Genomic DNA, 16,610 nt, shown 5'->3' with positions numbered 1-16,610 from the left:
GTGCCTACTTTGGTGCAGGACAGCTGTGTGGTTGGGCCAGGCACCCCGGGGCTCCGGTACACAGCTAGGGCTCCTGGGCTCTACCCCGGTACAGGCTACATTAACGCCCATTCGGCAGGAATTAATCTGTGCTCTCCGAAAATCACCGAATACCTTTAAAGAGCCATTGCTGCTTCTTTCCACGAAGGTTGCAAGGCAGGCCAGACACCTGCTAGACATTTTAAAGCCAGTATCCATCAAGGTAGCTATTTGTGACATATCTGCCATATCTAAACCGGTCAAAAAAATCCTAATCTCTGCTGCAAAATATTCCTAAAGAGCCGCAGGGGTTGGAGCTGCCCCGGCTTGCCGAGCCGCAGGCAGGCGGGCAGCAGGAGCCTCCGCCGCCGACCCGCCTGTGGAAGCGATGCCTGCAGGCGCGGCACGTTTCCGTGGGAGCCCCGCCACGAGCGGGGACGGGCTGCGGCTTCACCCACACCACCGCCACCACCCTCTGCCGTGACCCCCGGCGCCCACCGCCCCGGCTGCCCACCCCAGCCGGGGAGACGGAGCTGCCCGGGAGTGATGCTGCTGGCAGGAGCCCATGTGATGCTGGGCTAGCGCCGCTCGCTCCCGCGTCCCTCTCCCCGCTCGCTCGCAGGCTGTCATGGCGACTCCCAATAATGTTACTCCCACCAACTGCAGCTGGTGGCCCATCTCGGCGCTGGAGAACGACGCAGGGAAATCCACGGAGGGGGAGGAAAACCAGGACCCGACAGACCCCGCTCTCAAATCCCAGGACAGGCTGGTTTTGTACCACTGGACCCAGTCCTTCAGCTCACAAAAGGTAAAAAAAAATAATCGCTCGGCCGGGTTCCCGGGGAAGCATCACCTCCAGCCTCCGGGGCAAGCCACGGATGGATGCGCTTGCGGGGAGAGCCAGGGGCTCGTCCCCAGGGCTGCTGGGGGCAGAAGCGTGTGGCCGGGCAGCTCTTTTGTACCTGCGGTTCTGTGTTTTAACAGCATCTGCCTGGGGAGGGAATGGGGATGGGGGGGCGGAGGGGGGGGAAGGCTCAGCCAAATCCTGCTTTTGCTCGGCTTTGTGCTCGCTCACAGCCCGGCCCTGGCGTGGCCAGGAGCACAGACAAAGGCTGATCTGGGCGCCGGGACCACCCTGCTGCTGGGAGGGGGGGGGCACCCCCGAGCCGCGCTCCTTCCAGGGAGCGGACCCCGGCACACAGCCCCCTGCCAGGCAGCGATTTGCCCCTGACATCGCAGCAGCGCCCTGGAAATCCCCTTCCCGGGGCGCCCCAGCGAGAAATCCCGTTCTCCAGGCAGTAGTAAACGCTCATTTTGCAGCGCAGCGGCTGTGTAGCGAGCCCGACCTTCTCCTTCCGGCCCCAAGCCCCGTCGTTCCCACACCAAATATATTCCGTGGGGAATGGGCTGCGCAGAGGGGCGAGGGGAACACGAAGTTCCCCCGGTGCAAGGGCCCCCTCGAGCCCCCCAGCCCGGCGGGGAGGCCGGGGGCAGAGGCGTGTGCTCCCGCTCGCGGGCACAAAGAAAGGGGCGGGTGCCCAGTGCAGCGGGGGGTGCACATGGCCGGCCTCGCCGCCGCCAGCAGCGGGTGACTGACGGGCTTCCGATCCGCGCCGGTGAAGGATGCTCGTCCCGGCTCCCCCGCCTTGCGCTGGGCTGGCCGCTGTGTTTTGTCTCGCTCGTTTGGCCGCTGGCAGCAGGGAGGCAACGGTTAAGGCGCTTCTCGTACCGGGTTTCCTACGACCGGCCTCACCTCTGCGGGGCTGGGGACGCTGGGGACAGGGCAGGGCAGACCTAGAGCCACAGGGCCACCTGGCACCGCGTCGAGCTTTGCTTTTGAGGTCACTTGCGAGGAAGAGCGTTCGCTGGAAGGCGGAGGAGCGCACGGTGGTGATGGGCGTCGCAGGGCGGGGAGCGGCGGGGGCTGCACGGGAACCCCCCGCAGAGGAGTTTCGCTCGGAGCCGGCTGTGGGCGAAGCTTTTCCTGCTCTGCCCCGGGAGCTGCTCGGAACCCCCCTCCACGGTGCTGGGGCTGACTGTGGGAGGGATCCTGAGCCCCCGCCAGGATCTGGCCCTGCCTGCAAAGGGGTTTTTAGAGTTCTACAGCCAGTGTTGGGTTTTTACGCGAGATGCCTCATCGCAGCCGTGCCAGCGCTGCAGGGACCGGCGGGGGGGTCCGGGCATGTTTCATCACCCCTGGCTGGGACTCCTCCTCGGGGCGCTGGCAGGGGCTCCCCTTGCCCCCAGGCACCGGGGTTACCCCGGGAGCTGAGCCCTCCCGCCCACGCTGCCTCATGCCCGGCAGCCGCCTCCTGCCAGGCCTTCGGCCTCGGCTCTTGATAGCAAAACAGAGAAGCACGGGGAGCTCGGGGCCAGATGCCCTGGGTGGTCCTGGCTGGGGTTTATACATCAGCTGGGAGGAAAAGGCCAAGAGCAAGTTGCAGTTGAGGGACGCAGGCTTTTCCTTGTTTGACTTTAAAAGAAAAAATTAATTTGCCAGCCCTGTAAATAATTAATGACTAATTCCCCAGGAACTCTGAAGTACTCATAGAAATGCTTGTATTTGTTAAGTTGTATTTTTAGCTGCTGCTAGTTGGAGGAAAACAAGCACTTTTCCGTCATTCAGTGGTTCTGTAAATCGTGGCTCTGTCACATCCCCTGAGGGTTTTTTTGCCTGTTTGACATACTTAGTTCATAACAGTCAGGTTTTTATACCCCAGAAGCCTAAAATGCCATCCCTGAGTGCATATTCAACACCATCCCAAGCACAGAGCAAAGCAGCAGGATCAGCCCTGAGGGCTGTCCGTGGGCGATGGGGATGGGGACGGTGCCCCGCGTCCAGCCCCACTCCTGCCTCCTCCTGCCCCTCCACACCACTGGACTCGGCTTTCCCACCCGCGGGACGGGTGGGTGCCAGCCCAGCGGTGCCGCTCGAGGAGGGCAGCGGCAGGGGAAGGCAGTGGGTTTGGCGATGCCCCCGGGCCGGTGGCAGCGTGGAGGAGGAGGGGTGCCGTGCGGGCTGCAGGGGCTGCTTGAAACCCTCCACGAAACGGAGCCTTCTCCCTGCTCTGGCCTGGCAAAGCCCGAGCCCACCCCAAGAGCAGGGCATACCTGAGTTAGCATCCAGTCCTCCTTCGGCCGGGCAGTAGCACCCACTGGGTGCAAAGCTGTGCAAACCCACTGCTGCCTCCTCCTCGGGTATGTGCTGGGCTATGCTGGGACCCACAGCAGCGTCACTGGTTCCCCCAGCTGGGGAGCTGCCACCTCCCTCCACCCGCTGCTCAGGGATGGGTTCTCAGCCCCCCAGCCGCTCCGCCTGTCACATGGGCCACCGGCGACCAGAGAGAGCATGGTCCATGATCCCGCAAAGTTAGGATGGATTTGGGTCTCCCCTCTTTGCTGGGAAGGGAAATCCTCGCTTGTCTGCCTGGATTTTGCAGCTGCCCCACGCCAAGAGCTGCTTGGCTTCTTGCAGGACGAGGTGCGTCCTGGCACACAGCTGTGCTTAAGCGGTAGGGGAGGCCCAGGGAGGTGCGATGGGTGGCAGCGGGGTGCTTCGAGGGGTGCTTCGAAGGCTCTCGGGGCTGGCTCGGTGCGTGGGGCTGAGCCCTGTCTCCCTGGCGTCTTGCCCCAGGTGCGGCTGGTCATCGCGGAGAAGGGGCTGCCCTGTGAGGAGCGGGACGTCAGCATGCCCCTGATGGAGCACAAGGAGCCCTGGTTCATGCGGCTCAACCTGGGGGAGGAGGTGCCCGTCATCATCCACAGGGACAACATCATCAGCGATTACAACCAGATCATCGACTACATGGAGAAGAACTTCACGGGAGGTAAGGGGGGGTGGGCTGTGTCTTGGGGGAAACTCGGATCTAATCCAGATGCTGTTTGCCAAATGCATCCCCTTTGTCCTTCAAAGTTTCGGCTTTACCCCAGAAGAGCAGCAAGCCACCAGCCCTCCCCAAACTTTTACATTTTCCCATGAAAATGAAGGATTTCCAGCAGAAATCCCCAGATGTCCCTTGGAAGTGCTGCTGGGGGGCTGGGGGGGATGTAGATGGGTTCCCTCTTTTTCTGCCTTGGAGGCCACGCTCCCAAACCAGGCTGTTCCCCCCCCCTCCCCATGGTGCGTGGTGGCATCTCACCAGAGCCACAGCTGGGGCACGGCCCATGGAAATACTTCTGGGTTTGGCCACTTTGTACTTTGGCCTCGCGTAACGGTATAAAAACCTCAGTAACGCCCCATAAGTGGCCCCACTGAGAGAAGGTGAGTTTGAGCTGGGTGCTGCTGCCCCTCTCCCCTTCTTCGATGAGCCCTGTGCCCCCAGCCATGGGCAGGGGACCCTGCCGTCCCCCGTGCCACTGTGCTTCAGAGAAAACTGCCTCTTTAAAGTCAAAGAATGCCAGTGGTGCTGGGGACCATGGGAGGATGATGTGACACAAACCCAGAGGAAGGGACAGCCGGGAGAGGGAAGCTCGTATTCTCCCCGGAGCAGGGCTGCAGTCAGCGGCCGGCCGAGCCCAGCGCACCGGGACGCTGGGACGGCACTCGAAGGCGGCTGTTTGCATGGCCGCTGCGGCAAGCAGCCGCTCCCCGGCATCTCGCATCCCTTCGCCCTCGTTTCCCCAAACCTGCAGGCTGTCAGGCTGGGATGCTCCGCTGGGGAGGCTTCAAAGCTGAGCAGGGAGCTCAGGCTGTGCCATCACAACGTTCGCCCCAGCATCCATCCCCCTTGCAACAGAGACATCAAAAAACATCTCAAAATAGCTCCCGAAGCAAGGGCGTCTTGCCAGCTCAGCTGCTGTCCTCTCCCGGCCCCGCCGCGGTGGTGCTGCTCGGCAGAGGCACGATGCTCGCTCGCTGGCAGGGCAGCAGGGACTGGATCGGTCAGGAGAAGCCCCCGCCGCCGGCGGCTCTCGAGGTATGCCCGGTGGCAGCCCCGGGGCCGAGGGACAGTGGGGAGCGTCGATCCGTGGGGCTGCGGTCCCTGCACCGCTTCGCCCGGTCTCTGCGAAGGGCAGGTGGTCTGGCATATGTGACAACAGGCTGGCCCCGGCGGGAGGGGGACACGGCGCTGCCCGTGTGCTGGGAAACTCCTGTCGTTGAGATTTTCCGGCCAGGTGCAATTTCTTACCTTTTTGCTGAGAAATGGAGAGGGAAGCTCTGGGGCAGAGGGAGGAGGGCCCGGAGCATCTCTCCCTGCTGCGTGCCCTGCCCCGAGCCATCACCCACCAGTGCTAGCTGGCAAAAGTGTTACCGGGATGCCCCGGTGTTGGTCCGAGGGGGAATCACCCACCTGGCTGAAATGTGCAGAGCTTGAAAATGCCTTGATAAGAAGATGTATTCACTGAGTTTTACTTTCCCCTGGGCTGGGAGCATGGCCTTTTTCAACTGCTCACGCACACCCTGAGGGTCAGCAATCAGTAAAGGGTGGTGTGACGAGCAATGGTTTTCTTTCCCCAGGAAAGCAGTGAATAGTGCCAGTAAGCCACCTTCGAGGGTGCTTCTCACTAGGGCACAGCCCAGCAGTGCCAAGAAACCACTGATCATCTTGAGTGCCATCACACGGCACGTAGAGGATAACCAAGGGATCAAGCCCAGCCAGCATGGGTTTAGGAAAGGCAGGTCCTGCTTGACCAACCTGATCTCCTTCTATGGCAAGGTGACCCGCCTAGTGGATGAGGGAAAGGCTGTGGATGTTGTCTATCTAGACTTCAGTAAAGCCTTTGACACCATTTCCCACAGCATTCTCCTGGAGAAACTGGCTGCTCATGGCTTGGACAGGCGTACGCTTCACTGGGTAAAGAACCGGCTGGATGGCCAGGCCCAAAGAGTGGTGGTGAATGGAGTTCAATCCAGTTGGCGGCCGGTCACAAGCGGTGTTCCCCAGGGCTCAATATTGGGGCCAGTTCTGTTTAACATCTTTATCAATGATCTGGACGAGGGGATCGAGCGCACCCTCAGTAAGTTTGCAGATGACACCAAGTTGTGTGGGAGTGTTGATCTGCTGGAGGGGAGGAAGGCTCTGCAGAGGGACCCGGACAGGCTGGATCGATGGGCCGAGGCCAATTGTATGAGGTTCAACAAGGCCAAGTGTTGGGTCCTGCACTTGGGTCACAACAACCCCACGCAACGCTGCAGGCTTGGGGAAGAGTGGCTGGAAAGCTGCCCAGCAGAGAAGGACCTGGGAGTGCTGGTTGACAGCCGGCTGAATATGAGCCAGCAGTGTGCCCAGGTGGCCAAGAAAGCCAATGGCATCCTGGCTTGTATCAGGAATAGTGTGGCCAGCAGGACTAGGGAAGTGATCGTGCCCCTGTACTCGGCACTGGGGAGGCCACACCTCGAATGCTGTGTTCAGTTTTGGGCCCCTCACTCCAAGAGAGATGTTGAGGGGCTGGAGCGTGTCCAGAGAAGGGCAACGGAGCTGGGGAAGGGTCTGGAGCACAAGACTGATGGGGAGCGGCTGAGGGACCTGGGGTTGTTCAGCCTGGAGAAAAGGAGGCTGAGGGGAGACCTCATCGCTCTCTACAACTGCCTGAAAGGAGGCTGTAGCCAGGTGGGGGTCGGTCTCTTCTCCCAGGTAATAAGTGACAGGACAAGATGAAATGGCCTCAAGTTGCACCAGGGGAGGTTTAGACTGGATATTAGGAAATTTTACTTCACTGAGAGGGTTATCAAGCATTGGACCAGGCTGCCCAGGGAAGCGGTTGAGTCCCCATCCCTGGAGGTATTTAAAAGACGTTTGGATGAGGTGCTTAGGGACATGGTGTAGTGGTGGGCTTGGCAATGCCAGGTTAACGGTTGGATTTGATGATCTTAAAGGTCTTTTCCAACCTATAGGATTCTGTGATGGGTTGGCTGGTGGCAACGCCTCTCAGAGCCTGGGCGAGGAGCTCCTGGGGGCTGCAGCCCCCAGCCCTGTCCTTCTGAGCCTCCCCCCATCCCACCTTTGCACGGCCCATCGCTTGCTGACTATACGCAACAGCAGCCCATACGTGCAGGTCCGCCATGGCATGCAAAGGCAGAGCAAGCGCTGTCCCACCGAAAAACCTCCCTGGGATGTGCTGAAGGACGCGGGCTGGCGGCCAGCATGCTGCTATTTCATTGTGGTCGCTCCTTCTTGCTGCTGGACGGGGCAGTCGCTCTGGATGTGCTGGTTTCCAGCCTCGGCACCAGCCCGTTGGGTGCTGGCCGGGAGCCCTGTGGAAGGAGCACACAGGCTGTAGGTTGGTTATTATTATTTCATTCAGCCAGCCACTTCTTTCGGATGGAAAATCCCCGCTTGGAGAGCTGGAGTCCAGGCAGCGCAGGCAGCGAGCAGCCTGCGGGCAGGGAGGAGCTACCAGAACCTCCCCTCGCTCAGGGGACAGTAACGCCGATGCCCATCGGTCAGAACAACTTTCCGGAGCCTACCAGCAGAGACAGCCCCGAACCAGAGCTGCTAGGAGGTTTGCAATACAGGAGCTGCCAAAATTTCCCTGGCTCCTGTCCAGCGGCGGGTGCCAGCCGGCACGACGCTGCCTGGTCCAGGGCAGGGCGAGCCGTGCGTCTGTGCCGGGCGGGCATCATCAGGCTGTGCCCGCAGCCTTCCTCCCGGGGACACGGGGGCTGCGGGGCCGGGTAACGCCGTGCGTACGCATCGCTGTGGTCCCGCGGGTTTGCCCATCTCGGGATGGGCTGGACGTGCTCCTGGCCGAGATGGGCAGCGGAGCCAAGCGTGGGGTATGGTTTTGAGTTAATGCACCGCCACAGCCAGCCCTGCTCAGAGGTAGCTCAACCGAGGACGGCACACTGGTGACTGCGCAGGCTAACGAGCCACTAATGAGTGTCCCGCTAACACCTTTCCCTTTGCCCTCGCAGAAAACGTCACCCAGCTGATCCCTGAGCCGGGCAGCCTGCTGCACTCACGGGTGCTGCAGTACCGGGAGCTGCTGGACTCGCTCCCCATGGACGCCTACACACACGGCTGCATCCTGCACCCTGAGCTCACCACCGACTCCATGATCCCAAAGTACGCGACCGCTGAGATCCGCAGTAAGTCGCTTCTCCAGCGGGGCTGCCCAGGGCCGGCACCAGCGGGACAACTGCCCCAGCCCTTCCTTTAGGCTCAGTTTGGCTCCGCAGCCCGGCCGGCCACCCTGCTCTTGCTCGTCTCCCCTTTCCACCAACACGGGCAGGGACAGAGCTGGGAAATGGCAAAGCACAGCTCATGTGGGAGCTGCAGGCGCCCTGTAGAGGCTTCCTAACCCCGGAGGTGTCTGGGCTCCCATGGGCCACGCACGCTTCTCACTCAGCTCTTTCTAGGGCACGTGAATTTGCTCCCTCTCCCGCACATCCCCTCTCCCTCCAGTAGCTCTAAGGACAAAGGTGGGAGAGTACAGCCCGATTGAGTTGCAGATAGTGGATGAATCGGCATAAGACTGCGTACCTGACCTTCAAGCACTCATGAAACATTGACGATGCTTAATATAACTCAATGGCGAGGATTTCTCCTGGAGAGAGTCCCTTGCCAGAAAAGTGACCTTGTTCGGAGGGCACTGGCGTGCCCCACGTCTCTCCCCTCCTTTAGGCTCTGGACCCAAACGGCGCCCGTAGCAAACACTGTTCCCCCCCGAGTCACTTCAGCTGTCTGGGCCATGGATCCGTCTGAAACGGGATGCACTCACGCACAAAGAGAAACAAGCTGCTCCTGAGTCTGCCCTGGTCTGCCCTGCCTCTGCTGGCACCCTGCACAGGCGGTTTTCCCTGTGTCACCAAGTGTCACCTCCACCCCCAGACCTCGGGCAGATGCAGGGTGCAGAGCCCGTCCCCTCCCCAAAGGGTGCTGCTGTGATGGCTTCAGACCCTGTCTGCCTCGCATCACCTCCCCAGCACGCTGCTGAGGTCCTGAAAGATATCTCCCCGTCCAAACCTCCTCGCTGGTAGCATTTTTCCCAAACCACTGCAGCGGAGTGGCTGTGGGCAGGTCCATGGGATGCCCCAGTGCCAGTGGTTCCCTTCCTCCCCAGCACATCCCCCGTGCCCAGGCGGTGGCTCGACTGCCCCGTTGCAGTGGGTGTCAAGGCAGATCCCTGTAGTTGTATCCCAAGGAGAGGGTGAACCGAGGGCCAGGCTCTCCCAAGGGGAACAGGGGAATGAAACCAGGGTGATATCCAGGCTTCCCTCTGAGTTAAAGCCCCAGGAGAGCCGGCTGGGAGCCTTAGCAAGCATGAGCTTCAAGGCTCATGGTGGAAAACAGGGAATTTCACCATTTTGTGGCAGCGTACAGCCCGCTGCTGGCTGCCACCCCGCCCAGCCCTGGCACCTCCCGCACCCGCACACTGGCAGAGCCGAGCCCTTGTTGAAGGAAACAAGGAGGGAGAGACAGATGGTCCCCGGCAGGAAGAGATTAGCCCAGCTTCGCGTAATTTATGTCGTCCCTAAGGTGTTACTCTGCATCTCGTATTCTCTTCCTCCATTTACTCTGCTCCTTTCCCTCTGTTAGCTCCCTAGCACAAAGCCCTTCGCATCCTCCCTGTGCCCTGGGAGGGAGGAAGGTGGGCATCTCTCCCGTGCTCGTGATGGGCTCCACGCTACTGAATGGCATCCCCGGACACGGAGCTGGGGCGGGACAGCTTCACTCGGGAGGGAGCATCCCTTCCCCTGCCGCTGCCCGCCGCGCTGCTCCGCACGCACACCCGCACGTGGGCGGCTGGCTCAGACGTCCCAAAGGATGGACCTGCTGGGGATGGAGCTGCAGGAACCGGGTTATGGGGAAGCTCAGGGATGTTCTTAAAACATAAGAGACAGAGACAGACCGAGATCTGCTAGCAGCTCTAATATGAATGCAGCAGAGGAAATGAAGAGCTGAACCCCCCCCAAAACCCACAGAGCTGGGACTCGCCCCGGTCGGGGAGGGGGATCTGCCGTACCCCGCAGCCAGCGCTGCCCCGCCGTGAGTGGATGGGAGGGTGTGCAGTGCCCCAGCCACCCGCCCGCATGGCAGCACGGCAGCAGCAAGCCATGAATTTGGCCCATTTTAGCTCTCTAGGGTGTTTTTCTTGGTGCCACAACACTCTTTCACATGCAGGACGAGGTGCTTTGCTACCAGACACGAGGTCATCCCTACCCCTGCCAAACACAGCCCCCCCAGCCCCTCTCTCTGCCTCCCCCCAGGACATTTAGCTAATGCCAGCACGGAGCTGATGAAGCTGGACCACGAAGAGGAGCCGCAGCTATCAGAGCCCTACCTCTCCAAGCAGAAGAAGCTCATGGTAAGTGGGTTAAAGCCACACACATCTCTGGCAGTGGGGGGGCATGACCCATGGACCCTCCATGGGCACCCGGTGCCTTATGTCCCTGCATGGTTGCAAGGATGCATGCCCGTCCATCCGTCCATCCCTCCCCCATCCTAACCCCACTCTCCACCCAGGCCAAGATCCTGGAGCACGACAACGTGAACTACTTGAAGAAGATCCTTGGCGAACTGGGGATGGTGCTAGACCAGATTGAGGCCGAACTGGAGAAGAGGAAACTGGAGTACCAAGGTAGGTGCTGGGCTGCGTTTTTGGGGTGTTTTTCCGCATGAGGCCGAGGTGCAACACCAGGAATGGCTGATGGCTTTGCAGCTGATGAACAGGGCAACCACCAGTGGGGCTGGGGCTGCCACTGGGTTCTCCTGTTTTTGGGTGCAGCGATGTCATTGCAGCCGTGGTCTTACTAACCTCCGGCAAACCACCCCTGCTCTGGGGAGCCCCCGCACCCTTTGCCACAGGGGCAGCGGGACCCCTGTCCTCACGACTGCTCTGTGGGAGCTCCAAAGTCATCGCAGGGTGGTGGCAGGTCCCCTCCACCCCAGCAAGGGGCCACCAGTGACTGATGTCCTGGCTGATTCAGGAAGGAGCAGGCTGGCCCCAGGCTCTCGCACCACAAGGAGCGCAGACTGCCGAAAGCGCAGGGCCGGGGACGTGTCCTGCAGCGAAACCCCCCCCCGGCCACGGGGCTGCGGCACATCCCAGCAGAGCACGGGCAGGGAAACCTGACGGGAATTTGAGGGGCCCTGGAGCAGTGGGAACCTTCACCGGACCTGCGTCAAACGCCAGTGGGTGGGAGAAAGCAACACCAGCCATCCCCGACATCAAATACGTGCTGCTGGGGGCCTGCCGAGAGCCACCCCGGCGCCCTGGCAGACAGGGATGCATGGGCACAGCTGGGCATCCCTTGTCCCGCCATCGCCCCAGGGTGATGCCGTCATCCTCTTGTCCCCGCTGCCAGCCGGGCTCGAAACCCCAGCCCCGGGAGGGCTGGCGGCCGCCAGCGCCGCAGTGCCAGGTCCGGAGCAGAGCCCAGACACGGTTAATCAGGGGACGGCCCCACAGCTGCCCCTGCCCTCGGGGCTGGCCGCGGGGAGCCATGTGTCATGCTCCGGGCCGCACCAAAGAGCCCTTGGAGGTGCTGAGGTTGGGCCCTGCAAGGCACCCGGTTGGGGATTTACTGAGAGCCCTGGTGCATTCACAGTGGCACCCTGCATTGCTCTAATTGCCTCTAACGAACACCGTCATTAACTGATCTGAGAGCTGGGATAGCTCAGCAGAATTCAGCCTAATGAGGTGCCCTCGGAGGACGTCCTGGGTGCCTGGAGCAGAGGGGTGGCTGCTGCTGCTGCTGCTGGCACCGGGGTGCTCCTCCTGCCCTCTGGTCCAGGCCCCCAAGCTCCCCCCGCTGTGCCCACGGCCAGGTCGGGATCTCAGCAGCGGGCACAAGCACCAGCCCTTTGGCAACTTCCCAGGAGCCGCAGTGCAGCAGCTCTCCTCCCACACAGCCCAGGCTGCTGGCCCGACGCGCAGCGATGCGGGCAGGGCAGGCAGGAGGAGGGTGGGAGATGCTGCAGGAGCACAGGGTGACCCCCTGCCACAGGCACCCTGCTCGTCTGGGACAGCCTGATCCGAGCTGGGGCCGCTGCGGATGCAAAGGGGATGAGTTGCCTTTACCTGTGCTTCTGCCCTGGGGCACCCCACAGCCGGGTCCAGACCTCAGCAGTGGGTGCAAGCCCAGAGCCAGGAGGGGTAGGGCCAGATCACGGCTCTCTCCCAAAGTCGCCATCCTCACGTGTGCTTTCTCCTTCACCCACAGCGGTGCCCGGGATCGAGGCAGGCACCTCAGCCCCGCTTCCCCTACCTCTGAGCCAGAGCATCCTCAGGGTCCCAGGAGCACCCAGGAGGCTCTGGCTGCAGCACCCCCACAATTCATTAGTCATTGAAAACATTAATTGACTAATTAGGCACAGGCAATCTGTCCACTTGGGCTGTGCCTCTAGCAGGATTAGGCAGGCTGCCAAGCAGCTACAAATGAGGGCTGCTAATTACCAGTAATTCCCCTGGCCTGGCCCTGCAGGCAGCCCAGCAGCACCAGTGCCTGCACAGGGGTGCAATAAAGGTGCCGCTCTCTCCCTCCTGGACATAACAGCCACAGGACAGTGGAAGAGCCCCAAAATTAAGGATTTGGTGCAAAGCCAGGGGCTCAGGCTGGGCAGGGTCAGGTTTTGTGCCCCGTCTGCTGTTCTCCCTTACCTGCACCTCCCTTCATCTGCCTTAGCTCCATCCCAGCCCTGCTCCTTAGCATTGAAAAGGCATGGGGGGAGTGTTTAACACTGTCCTGGCCTGAGCCTGCTTCTTCCAGCCTAACGACAGCTTGGTTTATTCCTGGACATCTCTCTAGTGAGGTTATTTCTAGGGTCACCCCTTACCAGGGGCCGTGAATGCTTTGGTGCCTCTCCTCACGCCCAGCATTCACACCGAGCTCTGGCTCCCCAAAAAACCTGGCTCTCAGCACAGCTGTGCTGCCAGTTTTGGTGTCCCAGAGCTGGGTCCCTGCTGCAGGAGAGGGGACAGAGGCAGGACCGCCCCGACAGCACACAGGGAGAGCAGCCAGGGCGGGCCAGCAAGTGCTTTTGATTCCTGAGGATTTCTTACATCCCTAAAATAGGACAAGTTAACGTGACACTCCTGAAACAGCTCCCGGTACAGCCGAGGACAAACGCTGCTGCTCTCCCCCAGCACTAACACAGCAGAAGGGGTCACTGCACCGCATCTTCCTTCAAGGGGTGCCAAGGGCCCTTTTCCAGGGACTTCCTGGGCATGGGAGGATGCCATCTCCTGCTGCTCTTGACTTGGGAGAGAGGCAACAGAGCCATTTTGCAGACAGCAATTTGTATCTTCATGTGGGCTATGAATGATCATCTCGTATTCCCACCTTTGTGGCCCCACATATCCTCCATCACGTAGCCTGGTAGGTGGGGTCTGAACTCTTGGGATATCGGAGAGATGGGAAAAAACACCCCAGGTCTAATGCAAATGCTCCTGCCTTCGTGGATCTTTCGAGCAAGCCTCTAGGTGCCCAAGGGTTTCTTCTTACCCTGCCTGCTCTGTCGCTTCTCTCTTCAGGGCAGAAGTGTGAACTTTGGCTCTGCGGATGCGTCTTTACTTTGGCCGATGTCTTGTTAGGAGCTACCCTGCACCGCCTCAAGTTTCTGGGACTCTCTAAGAAATACTGGGAAGATGGCAGCAGACCTAACCTACAGTCCTTCTTCGACAGGATACAAAAACGCTTCGCCTTCAGGAAAGTTTTGGGAGATATACATACCACGCTCCTCTCCGCGGTGGTACCCAATGCCTTCAGGCTGGTCAAGCGGAAACCTCCCTCCTTCTTCGGAGCCTCCTTCCTGATGGGATCTCTGGGGGGAATGGGATATTTTGCTTATTGGTACTTAAAGAAAAAATACATCTAGTGCTGGCTGCTTGGTGTTTAGTTTGGTGTCTCTGTGCTGTGTGAAATTATGATGAAGCCTCAGTAACTGTAATGAAATCTGAAGCAAGGTAATGAATAATTATATTGTTTAATGTAACATTCCATAGTCTAGAAGTAGAAACGTATACTGCAAGGAAATAAGACAACAACAACAAAAAAAAATGCGTCAACTTGTTAATGCCTTTTTTAGGTTTAAGTATTCAACTCCAGCGAGAGGCTCAGGGGTTCACGGGCTCAGCCGTGCCCACCGGGAAGCGACGCCGCCTCCGGCACCGGCCGGCTCCCGTGGGAGAGACGGGAACTGAGGGAAGCTTCCCAATGCCCAGGTTAACTGATGGGACTCGGATACTCGGTCCTGTACGTTTGTGTTTCCAAATTGTTCACTGGCCACATTTCACACATGCAGGTAGCGGGGACTTTCTTCTTCTAGGTGTTGTGCTGGCGTGCCCGGAGGCTTTCCTGGGAGCAGGGTGCAGTAGCTGGTCACAGTCAAGGTGGATTTGCGTTCTTCAAGTATCCATTTTTTAAATTATTTCCATTAAAAGGAATATTTTTTATTGAGCTGCTCTTAGAATGTATCCACTTTCTACGTCTGGTTTTGGTGGGCTTTTTTTTAAAGAATTTAATGTCTGTCTTTAACTGCTGCACTTTTTTCCTGAGATAAATCATTTTGACTTCCATCCTGAATTTTGGCATATGAAGGAGATTATTGTTTTAAGCCTTTTGGCTCTGTCTCTTGAGTTTTCCTTCACGGATTTGCAAAGCATCTTTCACCGACTGAGCATATCTGGACTCTGAAAAAGTACGACCATTTTCAGAACTTTTCAGCACTTTTCTGAAGGCACTTTGGCTTTCTCTTCCATCGGGGGCTCTTTTCTGTCATTTCCTCGCTGTGTGTTTTCTTAGAGACACTTTGCACAGAATCACATTGATGACTTTCTTGTGCCTTTTGCATGTTGGAAAGAATAACAGGCCTCACTGCTACTCATGCTTTGAAAACTGAGATCCTCAATAAACCATATGGGAGGAGTAACGGCTTCACATTTCTAAATGTGTTCAACATCCGTCTAGTCTTATGTCAAAGCATGCCCATGGGCAGAGGGATGCGCAGGTGGTTTGTGCTTTTTCTCATGTACTGCACTGGTATAAAACTCAAATGGAAACAAAAAGTATTCCTCTTCCAAGGCACTCATTTCTGTAAGCACTCAGCCTGCTAGGATCTCCTCTGGCTGGTTTTCCAAGTGCTCCGGTGATCCCTAGCAAGTCACGCTGCATCTCTAGGCTTGGGAACGTATGCCAAGTGTGGCTGAAGCAATATGAATTGCATTTGCCTCCAACTCAAAATTAGCTTTATGTATTTGAAAGCAGCAGGATTTCCCAGGAGCTTTGGTTCTTGATACAACCCGGCAGCCATGGAATTGTGAATATTTAGCAGGAATTACAAGGGATGGGCACATAGCGATTCGATAGTGCAAAACGCACAAATTTATGCTGTGCTTGTCACAATTGTGTAGGCTGGTCTGACACACTTCTGGAATACAATGACCTGTGTAGCTGCAAAGGTGCAAAGCGTTACCCGTGTTACCCCCAGTGATTAGGGCCACACTTAAAATTGGTGTGTGAGAACCCAAATCCACCACCCGCCCGTGCAGACCAGGCGCCTGCAGCCGAGGCTGCCGAGTGAAACATTACAGACACACATTGCCCCAAACACAGTTACGTGTTTGCTTCATGGTATCAATAACTTCGGAAGAAATAGTTATTTTGCTTCTTTTTTAATAGGGAGGCAAGAGGGTCCCCTGAGGTCATCCCTTTTGCTGAATCCGAAAGATGTAAGAACATACACGATGACCCATGGTTCATCTGGGCCGTTAGCTGATACTAAACTCCCCAAAAGAATTTAGACACCGACATGAAACCCTTACCAGGATTTCATCCTTTTACCTTTGTCCATTGTCCTACACACACATTCCTTGGTGGTCTCCAAAAGCTGATGAAATGCACACGCCTCCTGTAGAAAGGAATATTAATGGGGGTACAAGGCCAGGAAACCCAGAGAGAACGAGAGCAAATACTCGCTCAGTTCCCAGGATTTCAGACCGAGAATGAGGCAGAAGGAAGCTGCTTAGCAAGAGTGCTGCTGGTTACTTTGCTCCTCTTTTTTTTTTTTAAAAAAAACAAAACAAAACAAAACAAAGAATAAATTTAAAATAATGGAGCAAATCAGAACTCTAAACACTGGAGAAAATAGGTGTTTGTTTTGTTTTGGAGCACACTGTTATAATACAACTGTTATAAGGAAGGCAGACAGAGCCAGCAGCTGGAACAAGGCGTGGGTCAGTTTGGAACAACACGTGAGAGCTATCGGCCGTGTCGCTTGGTGGGCTGCTGGGAGGCCAGAGATGCTGTAGCGATGAGTTTCGTACAGGTTCTCAGCTAGGACTATTCACTAGCAAGCCTTTGTTTTGAACTAAATTTTAAAAAAGCAAAAATCCGTGAAGGCTGCCACTCCCTGTTGTTGAGCCTTGTTTCCCTGCCATGGTAATGAAAAAATACCAGGACTTTGCTCCAGGGAAAAACAATCTGCGAGTGAGATAAAAGACAATTACTGTGACAGGCAGAGGCTGGATTGATGTTCAAGACCATGCTGAAACGAACTGGGAGATGAATGTCACCACCCTGATCAATCCAGACTAGCGAGTTACTATGAGCAGCCCTGCCGTGATTACAGGCTGTCATCATAAAAACTTGCTTTCGCTCTAGCTGATCTGAGCCTAATCAGACTTCTTCTGCTCTAGTTCCATTTAAAAGG

General features: G+C 57.9%; 2 protein-coding genes across 2 annotated transcripts in view; one reads left to right on the top strand and one right to left on the bottom strand.

Annotated features, from left to right (window-relative positions):
* SLC2A10 (solute carrier family 2 member 10) overlaps positions 1–16,610 on the bottom strand; it is a 207,278-nt gene that overhangs the window by 145,566 nt on the left and 45,102 nt on the right. The window lies entirely within an intron of this gene.
* On the top strand, positions 365–14,817 carry GDAP1L1 (ganglioside induced differentiation associated protein 1 like 1). The gene is made up of 6 exons (XM_075516805.1): positions 365–826; positions 3,653–3,845; positions 7,874–8,047; positions 10,169–10,266; positions 10,425–10,539; positions 13,435–14,817. Exons 1-6 carry the CDS (start codon positions 647–649, stop codon positions 13,776–13,778), a joined length of 1,104 nt encoding a protein of 367 aa, XP_075372920.1. The 5' UTR covers positions 365–646; the 3' UTR covers positions 13,779–14,817.

Source organism: Mycteria americana, chromosome 14 (assembly GCF_035582795.1).
Source record: "Mycteria americana isolate JAX WOST 10 ecotype Jacksonville Zoo and Gardens chromosome 14, USCA_MyAme_1.0, whole genome shotgun sequence".
NCBI lineage: Eukaryota > Metazoa > Chordata > Aves > Ciconiiformes > Ciconiidae > Mycteria > Mycteria americana.
Note: the sequence above shows the minus strand (reverse complement) of the source record. Positions and strands in the feature narration are given on the sequence as shown.